This window comes from Cryptomeria japonica, chromosome 10 (assembly GCF_030272615.1).
Source record: "Cryptomeria japonica chromosome 10, Sugi_1.0, whole genome shotgun sequence".
Taxonomy (NCBI): Eukaryota; Viridiplantae; Streptophyta; class Pinopsida; order Cupressales; family Cupressaceae; genus Cryptomeria; species Cryptomeria japonica.
Genome location: NC_081414.1, coordinates 918,644,805 through 918,670,260, shown reverse-complemented (window position 1 = coordinate 918,670,260; position 25,456 = coordinate 918,644,805). Strand labels below are relative to the sequence as shown.

The 25,456-nt window shown below is 37.8% G+C and overlaps 1 protein-coding gene across 3 annotated transcripts in view; it reads left to right on the top strand.

The window, feature by feature from the left end:
• The first annotated feature begins 306 nt into the window (after positions 1–306).
• LOC131036210 (tRNA wybutosine-synthesizing protein 2/3/4) overlaps positions 307–25,456 on the top strand; it is a 172,567-nt gene continuing 147,417 nt past the window's right edge. The window contains exons 1-5 of one of the 3 annotated variants that reach the window (XM_059212156.1): positions 307–862; positions 5,827–6,017; positions 8,767–9,166; positions 9,665–10,064; positions 11,037–12,371. In XM_059212156.1, the coding sequence (XP_059068139.1) occupies positions 457–862; positions 5,827–6,017; positions 8,767–9,166; positions 9,665–10,064; positions 11,037–12,371 (2,732 nt within the window). In that variant the 5' untranslated portion in view covers positions 307–456. The remainder of the gene's footprint in view (positions 863–5,826; positions 6,018–8,766; positions 9,167–9,664; positions 10,065–11,036; positions 12,372–25,456) is intronic. The other 2 variants (XM_057968055.2, XM_057968056.2) reach the window with 2 other exon arrangements.

The window sequence follows — 25,456 nt, the reverse complement described above, 5'->3', positions numbered from 1 at the left end:
CTGTCTTTTGATTTGAGGTGGCTACAGGTAGTGCTCGTATGCTACGATTAACTTGCCGCTCATAAATGACACGACACAAATATGACTTTGACGCAACATCGAAGGTGAGAAGATTGAATTTTTAAAAAACTCCGCCAATAAATGTGGAGGCAATAGCGACAGCTTCCCAACTACCGTCCGACGAAAAACACCCGACATACCAAAAGTTTTCCGACTTACTGACAATTTTTCGGACCTAAAAGTCCCCACTAAAACGTCTGCTAAAAATACTAAATATTAAATCAACTAATACAATACAACACAGACTATTTGAACATGCTCAACTAATTAGGAAACTTAAGATAAATAATTTTATTTCGAGAGTTCACCTGCAAGCAGAGGGGAGGTTTAAAATGTTGCAGTGAGCAGTGTAAAGAAAATTTATCGTGCGAAACGTTTGGAGGGTTTAAGGCTTAGATGGATTTCCGGAGGCGGAAGCAACAGGCGATGGCATCGCTGGAGGCCGCCTCTGATAAATCTCGCAAGGGTGGGGTTGACGCTCCCATCACTGACCTCATTAACTCTATCAACAAACATCCCTCCTACTACACCACCAGCTCCTGCTCTGGCAGAATTTCTATTCTGCAAGAACTTCCCCCAGCAGACAAGAAGCTCAAGAAGAAGGCAGGCGACTGGATTTTTGTGACTCACGAAACTGCCGATGCAAACCAAGTCCTCGATTTGTTGTTTTCACAGGATTTGCTAAACGGGGGTCTCGTCGTTTTCAGATTCGAGCCTTTTATATTGGCTCTCGATTGCTCTGATATCTCTGCAGCTCAGGCTCTTGTGGCCTCTGCTATTTCTTGTGGATTTCGAGAATCCGGTAATTTTTTGTTTCCATTTTTCGTTCATTGCCGTCATTAATTCAGTGGGGAGGATGTGGGTTGCATTAGCACGGTGTTCATTCAAATGTAAAGCTGAAGGTAGTTTTATAGACCCCAACTGGATGCATTAGACCCGCTTGTGGAGTCCTGCAAAGTAATTGTCTTTTCATTTACTTTATATGTTGTTAAACAAGGTGTTTAATTATAATCCCATTCCTCTGGTTTTGAACATTGAGTCACCAATTTAATGTATGAGGCTTAGCTCGGGGAAGATTGCTTTCTTATTTATCTTACATATTGCTCAACAAGATTTACATTTCTACCTCTCACTCTGGTTGTGGTCACGGGGACACCGATTTTGGTGTATGAGATGCCCTTGTGGAACCCATTAATTCATTCGTGATTTATAACAGACAAATTGGTGCTGAATATTATCCAATTTCCCGTCAGTTCTAAAAATTGGAATTTTGTTGTGTGGATTTGTAACTGTGATAGGTAATTACTAGAGTTTGCCCAATTTAGGTTTACTTGAAAAAAAAAGCTGTAGTGTGTTGTTGGAAATGGAAGAGTTTGAATACTGCGGAAGATATTTAAGAGAACGTATGCTGTAATTGTCATGTCCCATTTTTAGTTAATATAAGTTTATAGATATTAGGTCTGTTTTCGTGTGTTTCCCGTGGTCTTGTTTACTGGGTGTTTTCCCTTCTGAATAGCCTTTCTTTCCAACTCCGCTTTTCCCTTCTTTCTATCCGAGTTTTGGACTTTGCCATCTTGTCATGCCTTCTATTCTTCCCCTTCTTCACTGCTGTATTTGTTGGTCATTTCGGACATTTCTTTACTGGCATGCCCATTGTTCGTCCTTGACACCCTGACCTAGAGTATGAGTCTTGTGGTATTTCTGGCCCTCAATCCCTCTATGTTAACAGAAACGAGAAATGGAATTTTTAAAGGTTGCACGTGAATATGTATATGTATATGTATATTTGTATGCATGTATGTATATATATGCATGTATGCATGTATATATATTTAAAAAATTAATCATTAATTAATTTTACAAATGCATGCTAATTTTATGAAAACGTAAATAATTTTATATTTTTGATAGTGCCCAACTGTTTTTAAAAATATTTATGGGTATATAGCAATTTAACATTAAAAACTAATAACTATTTTTTAGATATTCATAACTTTAAAGCAATTTAATATTAAAAAGCTACTGGAACTAATTGTTGACTGGGAATGGTCTGCACTTTAATATTAAAAAAACTAATTCTTTGCACATTAACTCACCATATACCTACTTACTTTAAGTCTAGTGTATTAATTCCATAGGTAGGAAAAGCCTACATGCAATGATTATTTTTTTCCAAACTCCTTTGCAACACTTGGAAACAACTCTGACAGCTTAGAAACGGCATTGATGACAGGCAACGCGTTTCGGTTGTTGAAACACGAAACGATGCTTTCCAATTGCGTTTCTGGTAACTTAGCAATCCTTGATATTCTTGTCTTTGTTTCCATTCTCTTCTTAACTTCCCAACACGTGTTGTCTTTGTCAATGTTGAGGGCAATGTTGGTTTTAAAGGGATGGGCATGCTATGCCCTTAACCTATAGTGCACATGGGGATTTGTGTAGCCAACTTGTGGCTAACATAGCCCTTAAATTCTGTTAAATGATCATTTACATAGTTTTATATAGGTAGTTAGGTCAGCCCGGGTGTTATCCATGACAATAGCATGGTATTTATAGGAGGTAGTGGTTGCTTTTTTATCATCATATTGTATGTTTTGTTCTTGTTGAAGACTAGTGCAGGTAGCTCCCTTGAAGTGGCATGTTTTTGGAGGCTGCCTCCTTGAAGTGAATTATATTATCAATTGTTTGCAGCAATTTCCTTTTAAATTCTTCTCTTATGCATGTTATTTCATTATAGTTCACCACGCTTCCTTCACAGGAAAAGCAAGTTCCTCAGAACTTGTCGTGAATGAAGAGCTTGAGGAAGGTGAGGATGCGAAATCCAACTCTAGAGGAAGAAGAGGCTTCAAAGGCAAAGGAGGAGGACAAGCTTTTGGTGATTAAAAACCATTTGAATGCTTCATATGCAATGAAGCCCATAAGGCCATAGATTGCCCTCAAAAACCCCAAAAGGGGGATGGTAGCTCAAGAAGATGAACCTCCAACACAAGAAGTTGAAGTATAGACGAGAGAGAACTTGAAGCTACAAATAACCTTAATATTAGGAAACAAAGAGACAATAGAAGTGGTTTGGAAGAGAAAGAGTGTCTTTCAAACAAAATGCAAGTGTAAGTACAAAATGTGCAAAGTGATTGTAGATGGTGGATCTTTCAACAATTTGGCAAAGTATAGAAATGGTAAACACATTAGAATTCTAATGTCAACCCCTTATAAGAGTGCCTAGTTGAAAAAGGATTACAATTTATTGGTGGAAAAATCTTGTTTTGTCGCTTTCAAAATTGGTCTTTATGAACATTAAGTTCTAGGTGATGTGGTGTCAATGGTTGCTTGTCGTTTGCTATTGGGAAGGCCTTGACAGTATGACCAAGAAGTTATCCATCATGGCAAGGAGAACACTTGTGAAGTGCAACATGAGCAGAAGAGAGATTCTTGAAACTATAGAAACAAGGGGCATTCAAAATGTCAACTTTGTCTCTCTTAGCAGAAGCTAGACTTGGGCTTGATGAGAAAAAACGAACTCTAAATAAGCCAGTAAGTGAGCTAGAAGCATGTTTGGGAGCCAAAAGGGCAAATGGTTTGAAGAGTGAGGTGTGAAGAAGAGCTACATTGACAGTAAATAGATGAGGTCACAAGTGTACCTCAAGAGATGGATGATGAAGATGCAGTTGATTCATTTAATTGAACTCGATAGAGAAACATTGAAAGACAATACTAGAGCAAACAAATGGAGTTATGCTAGTTTTGAGAGGTCTAAAGAAACAAAGGGTTGTCAATTAGATTAGTGGGCGATCTTGAATGATGATTCAAAAGGTTGTAGATGCTGACCAAAGGATCCAAATTGAAGACCAGATGGGAAGTACCAAATGGCATGGGAGCAAAGCACAAATATTGAATATGTCTAAAGTCTAAAGGTAACAATTCTGTTTACAGATAGTGTGACTAAAGAAATCAAGTGGGATTTACAATCAGCTCTCACTGGATTAGGAGGAATAATAGGTCATGAAAGGATTGACAAAATCATGGAAAATCCTCAAGGTATGCCATCGAGAGTCTGTTTAAAGGTAACAGCCTTAACTCAGTCTGAGTGCAATGGTGCAGAACATGAGCAGGACAAGGCAAGGAGGTTCAGGTGTGTTGGTGATAGCAACAGAGATCACTTTGTTAGTTCTACATTAGTGTGTGCACATGGCTCTGCCAGCCTACACTGACAGTGGAACCATCACTGGCTTTTGACCTTGGAAGTGCAAGGATTGGAAGATTAAATGGTGTTTCAGGTTGGACCAAAGGATCGTGAGAGAACACTTTGAAGGAAAATTTACCGGGATCTTGTTTGGAATGTCAGCATTCTTGTTTTTTGCTATAACTTCCATTTTTGGGATTTATAACTGTCATAGTTAATTAATAGAATTTGCCCATTTTATAATGCTTTCTTTTTGTTTATTAGTAGTAGCGGGTTGCTGGAAAGGGTAGAGTTTTGATGTCTGGTCTTGGGAAGACATTTTAAGAGAATTTAATATCAGTGTTACCCGGAAATGCGTTTCTGGCCTAAAGGCACACGTTCCGGAAACAGAAACTGTTTTGGGGACTTGGGGACGGCTGGAAACGTTTCCAAGCTGTCCCCGATCCCTGAAAATTTTCGGAAACCATCCCAGAAACTCGGAAACGGTCAACCTTTTTTTCGGGGACAGTTGACCGTCCCTGGGACGGTAGGGGACGCCCAAGCTGTCCCGTGAATGTCCTGAGGACGAATGGCCGTTTCCGGCGGTAGGGACAATTAAAAAACAATTTTTTTTATAAAAAATATTTTTCATTTTTCAGACGCTGCAATTAAAAATTATTATTAAAGAAAACAATTAAATTTTTTTAAAGAAAATCCCTGATCGCTGATAGAAAGCCAGTAATTTTATTTTTATTTTTAATAATTAATAATTATTAATAAATATTAAATAATATAATAATTTACAAACTCAGTAAGCGATTAAATTTTTTAATTTTTTTTTACTTTCACAGTTTCTGGTTTCCATTTCACTGTCGATTTCCATATAATATTATATCGACATATTATATCAATTCGATATACTATGTATGATATCGATATAATACTATTTCTATATCATAAGTCATTCCCAAAACAAAAAATAAAAACATTAGCTTGGTGGATGGGAGGTGTTTTCACGGCAGTGCACAGGGAAGAAAAATACTGGTTAAAGCTGAAAGAGTTTTTCGATTTTGGTCTGAGCAAGGAAAAAAAGATTATATATATATATATAGCCGTCCCTTGTTCTAGGAAAAAAAAAACGTTCTGGAAACCCATTTCCCCGTTCCCCCGTCCCAGAAACTCGGGGTAACATAGGAATCTATGCTTTAATTCAGTCCAGAAATGAAAATTTTGGTTGTTTTTAGTGTTTATTTTTCACTGGTTTAGTAGCAGCTTTCACTCAGAACAGAGTGGTCTGTATCAATATGTTTTTCACTTAACTTGTATACTTTTTAACAATGTAGGTTTTTTTAGTTACCTTCTATATTGTTTAACGAGAATTTACAACCCTAACCTAGTTTGATATTGAACATGTGACCAATTTCATGGAGTACATATTCGTGCACCATCAGTCCAGCTTAAAGAGTATTTTTATGGAAGTAATGTAAGCCTGGTTGGTGGCTCTGGAAATGGACATGAAACTATATGGTTGTTAATGTGATGGGTAAACTTTGTGGAAGTAGAATTTTGGACTTTGAACTTAATACTCTGCTATCATCTCAATGTAGGCATCACAAGCATTGGGAAGCGGATCATGGTGGCACTTCGCTGCTCGATACGTATGGAAGTACCTATAGCAGACAAAGGGCAGATGTTGGTGCCTAGGGACTACATCATTTTTCTTGTCAATCTTGCAAATAACAAAATGGAGATGAACAAAAAGAGGATTGACAAGTTTTCTGAAGTTTTCCAGGAGCAGGTATTATAAGAAACGACTTCCAAGTGCAATGTACTGGATCTTTTTTTGGTTGAGAATATCATGGAATCTTCATGCTATTTTACCCTATTAAGTAATACTTAAAATCATTTATATAGAATGAGGGAAATTCATTAAGTAATGTACATTTTACTGACCGAAAGGGCAAGCAGTTTTTTATGAGAACTTTTTCATTTCTATCGTTGTGGTCCAATATTTCTTAGACCGTTGATGAACTATAAACCTTTGCAATGTACATTTCAAGAGCTTTTGACACAATTTAACAAGGTCATGTTTCATATGGATTACTAGGTTGGGTAATGTTCAAAATGAATAACTAGGTTGGTTAACCTTTAAAATGAACAATTAGGCTGGGAAACCCTAAAAAATGATTGTAGTTGGAAGTATAGGAAAGTTACAATGCCACCCTAAAGCTATCATAAAATCCCAATTGATTTAATAAACTTAAAAACGAGCATTACCTTATTACACTTACACAAGAAAAAATATTGCCCATTTTCATAAATTGAATGCAGAAACCATTCTAAAATTAACAAATTTATTTTAGCAAAGTTCTAATGAAACTGATAGTTATTTTTACGTTAAAAAATCTTATTGCTTTCTTGTAGAACCCTCCACAGCACCTAGCCTCTTGTTTGCGTTCAATATAAAGTATAAACACAGCTATGGACAACATGTCTTAGATCCCTCTCTCTGGAAGCCACAAGGGTACTTTAGAATTCCAATTCTTGCACTAGATGTAGAGGTAGGTTAATTATAATGAGCGCCAACTACATTGTGTTGCTTTGATTGAGGATGTCCTCTGTAGGGACCCAGCTAAATGGAGATATGCAGAGCTACTTAAAGAGAGAGACTTCACCATGCCCTCACCTAAGAGGCATACCTTCGGCTCTCACCACCTGACTCCCACAATTTGACTCACCAAAGATCCCATAGAACTTGAAAAGAACCAATTATAGGGTCTAGTGATTTCTCCAGGGAACCTAGGGCTACCGATGATGCATGGCAACAACTATGCTAGTTAAGAGGCATACCATTGGCTCTCACCACTTATCTCCCACAACTGGAGTCACCAAAGATCCCATAGAACTTCAAAAGGACCAATTATAGGGTCTAGCGATTTCTCCAAGTAGACATGGACTACCAATGATGCATAGCAACAACTATGATATGAAGACTATTCTCTTTTTCTCAACCAAATTGATATTTCTGTTTGTCTGCAATTGTCTCTTGTTTAGTTTGGAGAAAAACTATGTTTAATAGCAAGTTTTGTATGGGTATGACAATTAATGTGGAGATTTGTTTTGGGGATAGCAATGATTTTAAAACAAACCACAATTTTAGAGTTTAAGTAGAGTCAATAAATTTCCATGAGTTAAAGGAAACATTTGTAAAATTAAAAAAAGAGAAAATTACAACAATACTTAAAACAAACCATAGCATTAGAGTTTAAATTAATAAATAGAGTCAAGAAATTTATAGGAGACTTGATAGCGCAGAAGCCCAATCTCGCAGCCACAACACACTACTGATATACAATTGCAAATAAAACAACACAAATTCATTTCATTCAATTTCAAAACCTGCTTTTAAATCTACATCCAGAATAAAAATTCACCTCTCTGTTATCTTCAGAGAAACCATTCTGTTACAAAATCGTTCCTTCATTACAATCACACCTTTCTACTCTCACTCTTTACACTACCTTAAGTCATAGAACCATCTGCACACTCCTCTCTTCATGTTCTCTTTATTGTGCACATTCTCATTTCCATCTTCAAGCAGCCTCCATTCTCTCCTTCCACACACTTCTCAAAATCTGCAATTGTTTTAAAATGTTATATTCCTTACACAGTCCAATTCTGGCATTTGTCTTATTTATTTTGGTCTCTGTCCACTTTCCCATAACCTGTACACTTTTTCAAGTTTTCAACCTGCTCTACACTTCCTCTTGGTCTCTGTGCCTACTCTGCTCTCATTTAACATTCCAAGGGCAATACTCTTCTCTCTCTTTTGTTATGTGCACCCTATGCTCTCTCATTTTGTAGTCTTCCATTTAAAAAAAAAATCTGCAATCCCTTATCGGTTCTCTCTTTTCTCTGTCCATTAAATTGTCTATCTTTACTACACCATAAACCTCTCTATTGCTTCCTTATCTCCAACTCCTGCGCTGGTTCTTATTCCATCTCTTGGCAATTTATTTTACTTCTCTTTTTCTAATCTCGTGGTATTATCTTTTCTTTTATCTCTATCATTTTTTCCACTGTTCGCTTATCCTCTAGCAACATCTTGCTTTCTCCTAAGAAATTCTTCATTTACTTGCCCCTTTTGTCAAAGCCTCCATTTCTATGGTACTTCTTCAACAAAATGTCTAAACATACATATTCCAAGAAATATGTCGACACCAACAGTTGACACCAACAGTCTCTGATAAATAATTTAGTTTGTATTTTAATCCTAACCCCCAACTATGGAAGTTAATTCCAAATTTAAGGTTATCAACTTCAATAGAATTCCTATGTCGAAAAGATTTTATCAACGCTTCTTAAAAAATTATGGTTATATTTAGTACTTGATGAATGTTTGACTATTTTTACTTAATTTGACCTCTATTTGTACTTTAAACTTTTAATCTCAATGAAATTAATTTCATCTAGATTTAATCTCTGTAACAAATGATTCTTATGATGACTGGTCTTCGTTTGTTAATGTTATATTGTTGTTATTCTAGGGTGGTAATTCTCCTTCCATGAACAAGCAGCTGCAAGAAAATGATCCTGAGCATGTAAAAGGAAAACATAAAACAGACGAAAAAATATCGAATGGTTCACAAGAGTCATTAAAGGAACACAGCAGTGTTGCAGAGCTTGAACACAGGCAGCTCAATATTCTGTCACTAATAACTGAGCTAGAAGAATTTGTAGCTTGTAATGATGATAATGGTATTGGCATACCATTTCCCAACAGCAGCGCTTCTTGTTATAGTGAGAAAGGTAGCCCGTCTAAGGTGTTTGCAACTGAAGATGGTCATGATGCTACCTGCAGTTCTTTAGTTAGCCAACCTCAAAATCATAGATCAGATATCCATAAATATAGCTTGCAGACATCAATGGTTCAAGATCAAAGTTCTGGTAAGCTGGTGGATTGGGTGGAAATTAGATTCATTACACCCAGTCACCACAGCCTTAATTGGTTATTATTGCTGTAATTTCACCCAATTACGATAGCCTTAATTGGGCATTTTCAATGTAAATTTAAATTTAATATTTTACTTCTTTGAGCTGGCATGTATGATATACCCACTGTTTCTTTGTGTGAATCTCTCAAATTCTCAATCAAGTGTCGTTATTTGGCTTGGGTTATGCTTTCAAATCATTAAACTGAGAGATTGCGGAATCATCATAGTTTAAGTTGTACAGGGATATATTATTGGTTATTTACCATTTAGCTAAGGAATTTGTTTGTGCCCAGAGTTGCCTTGTTTCTCTATATTTAAATTTTATAATGTGCAGTCTAAGGAAGGCTAGAATATTCTCAATTCACTAATCTAGATAATCGAAGGGATTTATTTCTAAACCTGTTCAACATGTTGTAAAACTTTTCAATTTATTTGTAGACTGCTTGTGCAGAGGTATGCACATCTTCTGGGTGTAGACACATGGCTATCAAAATGAAAATTTTTGGTGAGCCACTCGAGAAACTATTTCGATGGGGTCACTCAACATGTGCTGCACATTTGACAAGTTCAAAGTCATTGCTTATTTTTGGTGGTTATGGAGGTAAAGGGCGTCATTCACGACTAAATGACACATTGATTCTGGATACTAAAAGTGGTAATTTGAAGACTCTAAAAGTTCAAAATTCACCAAGTCCTCGAATGGGTCATACTGCTGTTTTTGTGGGTCAGTACCTATTCATAATTGGTGGCCGGGAAGATCCAACAAGAATCCTAAGTGATGTATGGTTTTTTCACTTAACTGAAATGAAATGGCATCTGATTGAGTTCAACCAGGACATTCTCCCTGCAAGGTAATTCTTTAAGTTTATTTTAGTTCAGACATATGTTTCACTGAACTTGTGATGATTGCCATTGTTATTTTTATTCTTTAGGACTGTTCAGTACTCAATGATGCGAGTCTAGACTCTAGAGACATACTGCTGGTCCCATTTTAATGTAATGGTTGACAATTTGCATTTTTACATGCATTTGAATCAGTAGTGCATACCCTGCAAATTGTTGTGTAACTTCAAAGTAATTTTTCCATCATATCAACGTTGACCATTCTTCTGCATCATCTGCAGCACTGATTGGCCATGAGGGTGTTTATTTTCTCTTCTTCTGTATGTGGTCTAATGTTGGTCCAATGGAAGCATTTCTTTGGAAGAATGCATGGGTAATCATGAACTGGCAGTTTTTCCATGCTGTTCTAATCTGCTGCACTGCATAATGGTTGACCTAGGAAGCCCCCAGACAAGCCCTTTTTAAGTTCGAAAAATAGCAACTTTTATAAGTACATGATGCTTTTCCAACAACATGTTCTTTTTTTTCACATTCTTTTTCTTCAGTAACATGGCTTAGTTTTTTCAGTTATGTGGTTCAGATTTTCTAAATTTAGAAGTCTGCTAATTCTTCTTTAGTTCACCGTGTTTGGTTGTTTCTTGCCTGTTTTAAATGTGTAATTCAGGACATACATAATGAATGCCATGTTGTTGCTTTGTAAATGGAATACTAGTGAGCTTGGTTCAAGATATTTGAAATGTTCTGTTTTAGTTTTGTTCGTTATGTACAGAAGTGACTGACAAATATGGGTTTTGCACTCCCTTAGAAATTTGCTTGGTGATTTTATATTCTGGAAGTACCTTTAACAGTGATTTTTGTCATATGAAATCTGAGACTTAGGTTTGATTCATTGAGTGGTTTAATTTTAATGATTTGATTTGTTTCTTGAGAATTACCATTACATCAATGTTTGATTTGTTGATTTGTTTATTTGTATGTAGGCATCGACATGCTGCTGCAGTGGTTGGTTCATGTATATATGTGTTTGGTGGGATCAATGGCTCCACTATTTATGGGGATCTGCATGTACTTGACACAAATATAATGGAGTGGAAACGAGTTGAAGCTAAGGGTGAAGTTCCTGTTTCTCGTCATTCCCATTCCTTAGCTGTAAGAGGAACAAGGATATATTTATTTGGTGGCTATGATGGAAGTAGAATTCTTGGGGATCTCTATGCATATGATGTTGAAACAGGTTTCTGGAATGAGGTGAAAACAAAAGGGAGACAACCCGGGCCCAAATTTTCTCATTCTATTGTTGTTTTTAACAAATACCTAGCTATAATTGGGGGTTGTCCTGTGGCTGAAAGATTCCAAGAATTGTTTTTGTTGGATCTTGAGCTTCTGGTTTGGAGGCATTTATCTATTTCATCAATAAGTGACTGTCTTCTAGTACGCAGTACAACTACTATTGTTGGAGATGATTTATTTATTATTGGCGGAGGATGTTCATGCTATGCATTTGGAACAAAATTCAACGAGCCCCTTAAATTTGACATGCGCTCACTGATATTTTCAGAGCAAAACCACTGGCTACATAGTAATAACAGAACTAAACAACATGTTCAAATTTCTCAAATCAATGCCACAAATGACAAAAATTCTTCTGCAAATAATACTATAATAGGAAACAGAGTGATCTCACGAAGAGATAAACCTTTTCCTGTCTCTATGATTGCCAATGCAAGGGGTGTAAGTGACCAAAATCAAAGTGAAGGAGAAAATCCTGAACCATTCATCTCAGCAACAAATATGCCCTTTCATTTCTCAAAGATTGCAGACACAAGGGATGAACATGAGCAAGAGCAGAATGAAGGTGAAACAGTACACAGGAGCAACATGTGGATATTGCAAGTTGACAAATATTCAGCAAAGCTTGCAAAAGATGTGTTGAAGAAACTTGGTTGGTTAGATATGAGCAGGAAAGCGAGGGCAATTGAACAGGGTTCCTGTATTTGTTTCCCCATAATGGAAGAAGCTGTTTACTTTTTCCATAGAAATAACTTTAGTTTTATTGACAAGAGGGAACTTCATTCATCCATGGATATATGGGAGAGTTCGGTGGTGAAATTGAGAAAAGGGGTTTCCAAAAGTGATGTTTCTTTCTCTGCATTGTTAGATATCTTGACTTCTTGTAATGGGATGGTTGCTGAAGGGGATGTTTGCAGCAGAAGTAAAGAATTCAAAACTCCACAAGTATTATTGCGAGAAGCAGTAGCTTTGTTAGCCAAGCAGAATGGTCTTTCTCCATCCTTACTAGAAGAATTGCCAAGTCGGTGTGTTTCCTAGTTTCCACTGTATGGACATACATTCTCTATGTCTGTTTTCCTCACGATGCATACTCGTTTTTGTTTGAAACTGAATTCTCTTTCATTAAATCTTGAAATTTTGATATTTTGAATGTATGAGCTATTTTTGAGATATATAGTTATTAATTGTAAATGCTTTTCATAACTAGAGTCTTCTTGGTATATATTTGTAAACATTCAGAAGCACTATCAATATCAAATATACCTCCATGCTTGTGTTTTATATCTGTTAATATCTTAAGAGGCTCTTGCACCATCAATATCAAATGTATCATGTTCTTCTGCTTTAGAATTTCATGGCAGAATATCTGCAAAGTTGGCAATACTTAATGAGGTTTTGATTTCTAGCATTGATGTCAAGTCCAAGGAAGAACAGAAGCATTAAGCCAACATGGTTGCCACATCTAAGGTTTCAGCTTCTTCTCAAAAATTGGTGAATGCTTGAATTTTCTGGCTGAAATTTCTTTGGAAATGAATGTCGCTATCGAGACGGCAAAAGAACTTAGATGATGATAAGAGGACTGAATATCAATGTACCTACATATAGATTTATGGAGTTAATGAAAACACTTTGCGAATGGATTGATACTGTTGTAATCTTTACTTTCATCTGGTGATGGATCACAGAGTGTGATCTGAAATGTTGATGTAAAGTTGTAAACAAAACTTACAGAGTTTTTCTCAGAAGTTCTTATTATCGATCTAATGGACTGTGAAAAATTAATGTCCTCTATTGTAGTATTGTTTTTTTAATGAGAAGGGCTGAGAGCAAGTATGTGATGACATTTTATGCAAGTGAAACAGAAGAGATCCAATGCAAACAATGATAGCATTCCACATGATAACAGCAAAGCCAAGCTGAAAAACAATAACAGCATCAATAGAGAACAAATCTGAAAAGAGAAAATTTTTTACTGGCAAATATAATAGCGGATTAACTTGAGAGGGTGGTCTTCATAATATTTTAGTGGTAGAAAAGAATCACACAATAATCCTCACCACCTTATTTATGATTTCATGGGTAGGTGATTTCAATCTTAAGGCTCAAATTAGGCCTACTTATCAAAAAAGATAAACCTTAAGAACCTATTAGAAGATAGCTCAAGAGTTATGTGCACCACATGCTGGCTACTCCATAACCCAGTGATATATAATGAAGATAGTAATATGTCTAAGGGTAAGGGTTGGTGGTATGACATGCTTCTGCCTTATTGAAAAAGAATTGCACGAATTGTCCATCCTCTTAGGTAGCATCTTGGTTGGCATGTTGAGATAATTTGTGATTGCCTTGTTCTGTAGCTACTTGTTGATCACACATTGCTTTGGGCTTCCAAATAAGCATTTCCTCTTCATCCATCTTTCGAAGCCTTGTCTATACTAATAGTTTTTACCCACGATTTGATTATAAGAGATGTGAACCATTGTGTGGATATTTAAAGAGAGTGCTTGGTCTAATTAGTAGGCCATTGCTCCAATTATTGTTTGGTTATAAAAATGTTGGAAAAGTTTGTGATCCTTTTGCTTCTTTAGAGAATTTTATTTAAATGGTTGGTAATAGATGAAGATCCGATTGCTAACTTCAAATTTGTGTTTATGGTAGTACTGGTCTTTTTGCTTTTTTGTGTCTATTGTTCTAAGTTCTCTCTAAAAAGTTGATGGACATTCTCTTGTTCATGTACTTGATTCAGCCTCTTGGAACTTCAAATGATCTTATCTATAGAAAATGAGATTGGGAGCAAGGCATAGATATAGAGCCTTGAATTGAGTCACTTTGGTGTCTACACACATTGTCAAAGAAGTATTTATATAAAAGCATTAATTTGCCGTGGTTTTCTCCCATTAGGTTTTCCACGTAAATCTTGTGTTCTTACTTTCTAGATCTTGCATGTGTGGTTGATTAAACTTTATGAAATATTGCTATTGTATCTAATCAATTTTTGAAAGTAAAAGTTTGTTGATATATTGATTCACCCCCGCCGCCCCCCCCTCTTATTATATTGGTGTGCTCTTTAGGTAAGACTTGACACAGGAAGAGCATGATGGCATATGGAGCTCAAGGGGAAACAAAGGGCTCAAGAAAAACTTTTTGGCTACGACAAAGTGGAAGTGTTTAATTGGATCTCAAGTGTTGACTGATGGGTGCCATCCGCACTTCCAATGTGGCCTTCCAATGATCCAAATTAGTGTGGACAAAGTTTATAATTGGGCGAGAGGGCTATTTGATTTTAAGGGGCAAAGCCTTTTATATGACCCAACATGCCATTGGGTTACTTCTAGATATGATTCATACGCAAGTGCCTCTGAGCAAATGGGGGAGATTATAGCCTGTCGGACAGTTGGAACCAGGGTGACCAATAGTATTCAATTGGGCTAATTTGGGAGTTCTGGCGGCTTTGGAGGAGGTCGTTCCACTAATAGTGCAATTGCCATGGAAAAGGAAGTGTCAAGAAGAAAGAGGCGAGTGTGCAACTATTGCAGTATCGTCATCTACTAAGGACACCAATTTGAGGAATGCTAGTCTTGAGCATACCAGTTCAGAGGATGATTCGGTAGAGGCTTACTTAATGCCAATTCAACCAACACCTCCAGTGAAGATTGCCGTTGTGAGTATTGAATTCTTGCTTGCTATGCTCTTGTTTGTCACTCTCGCCAACGAGAGTTTCTCCATGGGTTGAAGGAGTTTTAGTAGCGACACAAGTAGCCATTGTTGCAAAAGTGATGCTAGTTGCCGCACCATTGGTAGTTGCTGTTGAAGCTGCACCACTTGATTTTGAGGAGTGAGTTGGAGCAACCAAGGTGGATAGTTGGCTGAGCAAGTTCAAGGTGTCACCAACCGCCCCACCACCGCCAAAATTGAGTCTCTTGGACAAGAACTTGGATTCTCTAGTAGTTGAGGCAAGGGAAGTAGAGCTGTTGGCAATTGACACAAGGGCTAATAGAACTGCTGCATGGAAATAAGGGTGGGGTATACTAGCAGTAGAGGAAGTTACCATCATAGTGACCTCTACCAAGCTCATGGTTGAAAAGGCTGACTCTAGAAGGTGAGGGTTTAGATGACTCATCGAGTGAGAATGAGACTCAAAAGATGCACATAGAGATTTTCTAGATTTGATCCCCATGACGTACTTGGCATGTGTTGTGCGTTATGCACACCTTGCCCTGCTTCAGGGGACCCCGTTGTTTTTCTGTTGCCTTTCTGCTAGAGAGAGAGAGAGAGAGAGAGAGAGAGAGAGAGAGAGAGAGAGAGAGAGAGAGAGAGAGAGAGAGAGAGAGAGAGAGAGAAGTAATGGGTTTTGCGTTCAAAATGCCTATCAGAGCCGAAGTCTATTAGAGCTAAGGTTTAGTGAGTGTCATGCGCTATGTGAGCCTCAAACCCGACATTTTCAAGACAAGTGAAATTCATTTGTTTCATTCTCACCTCGCACTTGCCAAATACCAAAATACCTCGAAATTCGCATCTTATATGGCTGAGAACTACAATGAATAATGTAAGGTTGAAGTCAGAGGGGTGAAATTCAGCCAAAATGAGTCAACATCTCCACAATTCCTCTCCAGTCGCCTTCGTAATTCTCTTTGCAAATGTCCACCTGAAGCTGAGCCAAGTTGAGATGGAAACATCGCACTATTTTGCTTCTAATCCCGATTTCACTTGCAGGAAGGGCGAATATACCCTAGTACGCGCATTTCTATCAAAATGGCCAAATTCTATAAACACGCGATTTTAACGTTCAAAGCGAAGTTTGACATTTTGATGAACTCTGAGCCGAAAATATTCAAAACAAAAAGTTGCGCAAAAGGGCTCAATAGGCCGAAAACTTAGACAAAGAACCAAAACTTAAAATTGCACATCTCCTTCCAGATGGCCAAAGTTCGGCATTTTCTTCCCAGAGTTCGACTTTTTTTTGACATGAAATAAAATCGTAAATTTATCTAAATCGCACATTCTGCTGAAACATCCCGAGTTTTCAAGGAAGAGGGCATCTAATATAAAATCAGCCGAAATACACATTTTGTGAAAATGGAAGCTAAACAAAAATCGCACTATAATCTTCAAAGGCCTGATTGTATGAAGATAGAGGGGTGTATAATAAAGTCGTGCAACAGCATCTCAAAGGCCGAAAATGACAAAGAACTTCAAATTCGCTCGTAGAGCCCACATAGGCCGAAAATCTTCAAAAGACCTCATTGAGCCGAAATTAGAGATAGGCAAAGTTCGCACAAAATAGCCAAATATGCCGAAAATGAAAGGGAAGGTCAGAGTTCGCAAAATCGGCTTCATTGCCGAAAATTCCAAAGTTCTAGATCGTGCAAAACCTTCATATATGCCGAAAGTCATTCAAATAGAAAAGGTTTGCGAAATCAACTTAATAGGCCGAAAAAGTCAAGACGTTTAGCCCCCAAAATCATGCATTTTCCTCCAATTGGCCGAATTTCTTCTCTAAAAGTTAGGTGTTTTAAATCAAAACATCAAAGCAAAAGTGAAAGGGTGGAAGAAATATAAAGTTCTACATTGCGCATTTTGACTCGTTGAGCTGAAAACTAAAAAGAAAAGTTGCCCATTCTAGTTAAAGTGGCCGAAATTATAACTTAGGAGGGGGGGCGTTTCAAAATTTGATGATTTTATTAAAATTGCAATTAAAAATCTCGAATTTCATCAGGCTTGGGCGGCGTTAAAATAAAATAGTGTGATGTGCATTTCATGAAAAGAAGCCGAACTTTCGAAATGCCTAAAGAGGCCAAGTTCTCTTCAACAAGAGGGGCATTTAAAGAAAAAAATAATGTTTGTTACATTAATTTATTTAATTTTTCAAAATGATTAATCCAGGTTGAAATTGATTGTTTGCAGATTGATGACAACCCGAAGCACAAAGTGAAGCCTTGATCGCGATCAACGTCGGAAGTGGAAATGCACGAACGCATCATAGAGCGCATGACGAAGCTCGGAGAAGCGCACCATCCTGAACCGCAAAATTGAGATTCCCCCTCAAGATCAAAGACGAAGAACATTCAGAATGCAACGAGTGCGTGCATTCTCAGAAATGCACAGCGGGAAGAAATTCCAGAAAATCAGTTATTGCCTGTGGGCCTCGTTCAAGATATTTTAAAATGAGGGGACACCGCTCAGTTATTTCCAACTACTTGATTGATCGAATTAAAGCCAAATAGTGGTAGATAGTTGAGAAAGTGGTTGGGGGGATAATTGAGGATTAAATGGGCATGGGTTAAAGCTGCCAAGTTCTAGAAGGCAGATGAAGACTGTTGGATGCAGTCAATCCTGGCCTCTGGTTCAAATTTGTAAAATCTATAAAAGGTAGAGGCCTTTCTCTTGTTAAGAGTTAGATTCTAGTTAGATTTTTAGAGTTAGACAAGTTAGATTTTTAGAGTTAGATTCTAGTTAGATTTTTAGAGTTAGATTCTAGTTAGATTTTTAGAGTTAGACAGGTTAGATTTTTAGAGTTAGATTAGAAGGTTAGAATTTAGTAGTTAGGAATAGAGTAGAACTACTGCAGAAATTGTTGTAATGACCATAGATGAAAAACTCGGATTTTGCAATAACTCGGCAAGGCCAAAAAATTTTAAAAACTCGGGACTCGCCAAAACTCGGCAAAAAACTCGGCAAAACTCGGCAACTTTATCGAACATTTGAAAATACATTTTTTTTTTATATATAATTCAAAAACACACATTTACACCAAATTTGTATAACATATATGATTTCCATGATATATAAATCAAATTTTTTTGGTAATACATAGCAACAAATGCAAGTAACATAGCAACAAATGCAAGTATCATAGCATAAACCAAAAACCAAGTGCAACATATGTATAAGAGTTCAATACATATCAACGTATCATAGTGACAGTCTCATAGAGTTATAGAGTCATAGACCACAAAACAAGAACCTCTGAAATTCTAATTACATATCAAGTTCAAAGTTTGGTATCAATGAAAATAAGAAATCATAAATTGCGTCTACGACTAAAGCTCAAAACAGATTGTGGCCGCTGGGTGGGTGGTGCTGAAGTAGTGGCAACATCCTCAACACTAACAGGTGCCTCTGCTGCATGATCAACCTCCTGCTCCTCCTCACGTGCTGCCACTTCCGCATCCCATTCCTCTCCTGCCCTCTCCAACTCACTCAGCTGCTCATTAGTAAGGAATGGATCCAAATCATTATCAACATCATCAGGAGAAGCAACCCATTCTGCTGCATATGGATCAATGTCATCCAAGTCAAGTGCTTCATGTGAATCTTGCCCTAGCACCTTCTTCTCATGTAATCGAATGTTGTACCGCACATAGACAAGATCATTCAAGCGTTGTTGAGTCAACCTATTGCGCTTTTTTGTGTGGATGTTCTCAAAAACACTCCAGTTGCGCTCACAACCAGAAGCACTACAAGGCTGTGATAATATGCGGATGGCAAGCTTTTGAAGATTAGGCGTTGTGGCACCATAATCTTCCCACCACAAATCTGCAAGGATACAAAATGTGATTTATAACTTGTAAAGATTTCAATAATCTTAAAGAGAGAAATAAATGGTAAAAATTAAACATATGCTTTTTTTTACCTGGTCGTAAGGTGGCTCTCCTACGTTTGCAATCAGGTGAAGAAAACAATTCCCCTAAGGCCTTCTTATAACTCTGCAACTCATCAAGTATCAGGTCTCGAAGGATCTCATCATCAACTAATCTCCGAATGCATGTGTCAAGGCCAATTCTAACCTCTGCATCTGCTCTGAAACTCGGAGAGTAAAAAAACTTGGGATTCAAGAAGTAGGCAGTAGCATGAATATGTTGGTGGAGTTGATGGTTCCACCTCCGATCAATTATGCGCCATATGGGTTCATACTTGGTCTTGTTTGACCCATACAAGTGTTGAATCGCCTCTTTGGCCTTATCCATGGCCTCATATAGATACCCCATGGAGTTATGATCCCCATCCACCATTCGTAGCACCCTCACCAACGGTTTCGACACCTAGATATAAAAAATCTAACAAAATCAGCAGATTGAAATATTAGAAAATTAAATAATAAATCATCAATTAAAGTTTCAAAACTTACATTGATGATCTCCTCCACTATCTTGGCAAAATTAGTATCAAAAATGGCAATCACAACCTTCTCTGCTTCAGGCTTTGTAGCATAAGGACTCCCCAACCATCTTTCACTCACGAACATCCGCTTCAGGTTGGGCAATGTAGCAAGTATGCTCTGCAAGGTGAGGAAATTGGTAGCAAAGCGTGTAACCCCCGACCGCACAAGATCCTTACCTTCAGTGTGCTCTCTCATAAGATTCAGGACCCATGTGTGATTGTAGATGTATTTGGTGATATTCCTTCCATCTTCAACCACTTTCTTTACCCAACTTAGTTTCCCTATGTCCTCAAGGAGCAAGTCAAGACAATGGGCAGCACAAGGGCTCCAAAATAATGTCGGATGTCTAGCCATTAGAAGTTTGCCGGCTGCCACATATGCAGCTGCATTATCAGTCACAACTTGGATGACATTCTGCACTCCCACATCTATCACCACTTCATCCAACATGTTGCACAAGGTCTCCGCATTCTTCACTTCATTGGAGGCATCAATTGATTTAAAAAATACTAACTGTCCTCCTGAAGCAACTAGAAAGTTGATGAGTGTCCTGTTCCTACCATCTGTCCATCCATCAAAAAGAATGGTGCAGCCATTCTTTTCCCAAATAGTCCTTTGCTCTTCCACTAATGCATGAGTGTTTTGGACCTCATCCTGCAATAACGGTCCACTTACCTCGTAACGGCTTGGGGATTTGAACCCCTTACCTGCCACAGTCAACGCGGTGACCAATTGGTCCCAAGATGGACTAGAAATAGCATTGAACGGAACATCGTTGTAGATAAAAAATCTAGCACACGCCACCTTGGCTTGTTGGTGAGCCTCTTTATTCCATGCAGTGCCAAGCAATCCAGGTTGTGCACCAGGAGTGTTACGTGGAATAAAGAAGTTTTCCATGTTGCTGTCCAAAGTTCCCTTTGCTCGTATCCGTGGCCCAAGGGAAGAACCAGATGTCCCCACATCTGTATGTGACCCCATGGAACTCAAATCTGCCCTTGGGGCTGGCATTGCCTCTGCTGTTCTCTTTTTTGTTGCCTTCCTTTGATCATATGCTTCAAGCGTTGCTATTGCATCTCTCGTAGCCTCTTCAGTACATTCCGTATAGCTTGTGGTATCTCGGCATTGAATTTTTGCAAGGTGATATTTGAACCTATTAATGCCACCTTTTACAATTTTTTTGCAATGGTTGCAAAAAACATCTCCTCGTTTTGGACATGGTCTCCCATGTTTCCAACAAGGGTCTCTCTTTTTGCCACCAACTTTAACTGTAGAAGCTGAATCCATTTTCTTTCAAAAAGATGTGGAAAAGAACCTAGCAAAAGAGAGGCAACATTTAGAGATAAATAACATTGTTACCAAAAAAAATCACAAACATCCAAAAATTACAATGACTGTATAACTGTATTTTATTTACAATCATCTATTAATAGATGACTCTCTAAAATTAAAATTTTTAATTGGTTGTGTATTTTTTAAAGTTTTTAACTTCAAATTTAAATTTAAATGAAATACTTTAATACACATTGACATTACACAGTTGACAGTCATTTCAAATGACTGAGTATTTCACAATTGACTGTGTATTACACAGTCATCAGTCATTTGAAAATGACTGTGTATTACACAGTCATCAGTCATTTGAAATTTTGAAATGACTGTAATGACTGTGTATTACACAGTCATTTGAAAATGACTGTGTAATACACAGTCATTTCTCATTTGAAATGACTGTAATGACTGTGTATTACACAGTCATTTGAAAATGACTGTGTAATACACAGTCATTTGGAAATGACTGTGTATTACACAGTCATTTGAAAATGACTGTGTAATACACAGTCATTTGGAAATGACTGTGTATTACACAGTCATTTGAAAATGACTGTGTAATACACAGTCATTTGGAAATGACTGTGTATTACACAGTCATTTCAAATGACTGATGACTGTGTAATACACAGTCATTTGAAAATGAATGTGTATTACACAGTCATTTGAAATGACTGTGACTGTGTAATGATGACTGTGTAATACACAGTCATTTGAAAATTTGAAATGACTGTGTATTACACAGTCATTTGAAAATTGAAATGACTGTGATTGTGTAATGATGACTGTGTAATACACAGTCATTTGAAAATTTGAAATGACTGTGTATTACACAGTCATTTGAATTTTGAAATGACTGTGTATTACACAGTCATTTGAAATGACTGTGACTGTGTAATACACAGTCATTTTCAAATGACTGTGTATTACACAGTCATTTCAAATGACTGATGACTGTGTAATACACAATCATTTGAAATGACTGTAAATTGTAATTACTAATGATTGTGTATTACACAGTCATTTGAAATGACTGTGACTGTGTAATACACAGTCATTTGAATTGACTAAGACTGTGTAATACACAGTCATTTTCAAATGACTGTGTATTACACAGTCTTAGTCATTCGAAATAAAACAATACAAAAAGATACCTGGTCGTGCGTGCAAATGCAAACAATACAGTCATTTTGACTGTGTAATACACAGTCATTTCAAATGACTGTGTATTACATAGTCAAAATGACTGTGTATTCGAAATAAAACAATACAAAAAGATACCTGGTCGTGCGTGCAAATGCAAACAATACAGTGATTTTGACTGTGTAATACACAGTCATTTCAAATGACTGTGTATTACACAGTCAAAATGACTGTGTATTCGAAATAAAACAATACAAAAAGATACCTGGTCGTGCGTGCAAATGCAAACCCTATGCAAATCGCGTGGCGTTTTTTGCCTTCCGGAGTCGCGCGAGCCGCGAAATGGAATAAAGACTTCGGTTTTTTTTTTTGCCTGCGACTTAAGTCGCGTTTTTCTCGCATTTTGTGCCGCGTTTTGGCCATTAACGGCGATTATTTGCCAAAAAAATCGCGGCGAGTATATAAAAAAATCGCCCCGAGTATTTCCGCGATTAACTCGCGCGGCATTATGGATCGCGATTACTCGCGAGTTTTTGAATTGCTCGCCGAGTTTTGCAAGCTTGGTAATGACAGCCAAAATCAATATATGAACATTGAAATATGGTGTTTGTTATCTTGGTTTTCTTTTGTTTGCATGGTTTCCTTCAGCAAGTTTAGATAGATCCTTCTGGTGTGCAAGTATTTGATGGATTCAGGTTCATACCATTGGGGATATGCTGATTGTGTATCCCCGTGTATGGTTAGTATGAGCCTTTAAAATTGTGTTTAGTTCAATTGCAGGTGTCCGTTTGAGCTGCGCTAGAATTGGGTGCTTAGCCATGCACCTGCAGTTTGAAAATATTCTAAGTCCCCCTTGAAGATTGCATCGTTCTTGTGAGGTTGTGAGTTATTTTGGCCAAGCAGGGATTGGTTATGTTGAATCCGTCTACTCGCACACCAGTCTTGTTAATTTTAGGTCTCCTAACCCCTTCCCTTCTGATTTTATTTCGCATTCTGAGAATTGCAGCAGACCAACCTGTTGCAAAACGTAAGGCCCCTTGTGCTCCCAGCAAAACACATCAATCGTTGAGTTATCCCACAGTCAAGAACTAACATTTGGAACCTTGAGGTTGCCCCCTTTGATCAACTAAAACAGCATTAGGGATTCCTTATACAAGAGAGGATAGGATACTTAGTGAGTAAATTCTATTCTGCGTTGGTCGGAGAAAGTTGCAGCGATACGATTTTAGCCACGTCAACAACACGGTACAAAGATATTTGGTAGAGCTAGAGGACATTGCATCAGTTACGCGAAAGATTCTTGCATTCATGCAAGTAGATTGTGAGAGGGAGTTCTCCCGTTGTTTTGTATCTCAGGGTTGACCCGTTGTGGAGACCCCAACCATGATGGTGGCATGACACCCATCGAGGTCCACCACGGTGGGAAGGCATGGCCGAGTGCTCACTGCACTCCATGACACGGAGACTTGTTTTTGGGATGTCTTCTACAAAATGAAGAGGGTCACGACTTCTCTAGAAGAAGCTAGTATAGTTAGGGTGAGTGCACTTAGACAAGCAGAAGGTGCTAAGAGTGAGTTGTTTGCCCATATTTGCATATCTCAGTAGCAGTTTGCCTAGCAGACCCAACTTACCATTGTAGAATGTGAGCGTTGTCTAGCTTTGGAGGCCACCTTATTTGAATGGGATGCTCAGTTGTTTGAGCAAGAGAGTCTATTGGAGTAGCAAAAGGCAAAATTGGCGGAGAATGATGCCATGCTGGTACCATAAGATCAACAACATAAGGTTGCGACTTAGAGTTGGAGAAGACTAAGAGTGGCCGAATGGAGCCCGTTCTAATGGTTAAGGGGTCTAGGGAACACGAGCTATTGGCCGAAATCCACTTTAGGTGCCTCATCGATTCCGACGTCCTCCACTTGTCTAGGGATGCCTTCTCACCCTCCTTAGTAATTCTATTGTTGTACATGGTATCTTCTTTGCTTCCATCATTTGGAAGACAACTTTTTTTTGGGGGGGGCTGATGTATTCGGTAGATTATATTGAGTTTGTTTCTAAATAAATATTGGTTAGTTAAAGGTGTTAAGTGCCTAGTAGTTAGGCTGTTGATTTTATGTTAGTGCTCGTTAACCACAGGCAAACATCAGATCTTTTGCCTTCCCAACCATAGACGATAAGCTCTTATCGTCACCCCCGAGCACACTACATGTCCTGCATGTTAGCGAATTCATATCTCTTGATGCAATCATGACCTTGCATATATATGAATCAATACCGTCTAATAGACCTCAAGTTGGCCATACACTTTTGGCGCCAAGGATAGGGTCAAACCTATATATTACAAGTTACATATGAGTCTCCCTTAGTTGCAAGTTACATTTAACTTAATCACAAATTACACAAATGGTTCCCCTAAATAGGCCCTGCCCCAATTTGGACTCATACAACTGATATATCCAAATGCCAAGGCCGACAGGCCACTTGGCATTTTGTGCACTATGTCAGCCCTGGAAGGGATCCCACCTATCTACACAACAACATAGGCAACTATGTTACGTAATGGTGGTTATTGTCCCCGATGAGTAGTTGTTACTTGACAATTCCTACTGGTTGGTAATCTTAACTAATTGTGGACTACTATTTATGTACTCATTTTGGATGTCTTGGGGCACTGTTACTATTGTCATGTACACATTACATATTGGAATAAATGATCTATCATTCTGAACCTATATTGTACTTGGTATTTCTATGTTCTGATATTCATGTTTTGTAAGTTCCATTCCGTTTACTCTGTATTTTAATTAACCATTCTCTACTTGAGTAAACAGCTGTTTAGGGTTTCTTGGTGAAAAATATTTGTCAACTTTGTGATCCAATGGGATTTTGTTGCACCAATTGTCAGAGGTTCAACTAAGGTCTATTTAGCATTATTTATGCTTTATATATCTTTTTGAATCTCAGTTTGGTATGTATTTATTATGAACAGCCTACTGGACTTTAGCAGTTTTGGTGTGTTTACTAATTTTTTGTGTTTTCTTGCTTCTACCTATGTGTATTCACAAAAATTATCTCACACTTTCTGTTAACAAAAAACTGTTTATTCTCATTTTTTATTCTTTTCTTGGTTAGGGGAAATGGTATTAGGCAGATTTGCCCTCAGTTCTGCACTTGTCCATTCTGCTTGACATTGGTTGCAGCTTGTGCACTGGCATGGCAATGATAGAAAATCCTGAATGCCCATATCACCCATGGTACTACCCATGGACTTGTGACCCAATACTTTTTCAACTATGGAGATCCCACATAGACATATATGTGTGAATACATGTGAAGACCATAATTTGCACAACACTATGATGCTTCATTCACACATCGCAAATATGCTGAATGCGTACACATGGCCAGCATTAAAGGGCAAATGGGCAAGTAGATCTTCAGTCGTCTTGCCCTCCTAGCTTTCGTCAAACTTAATACTAGAAT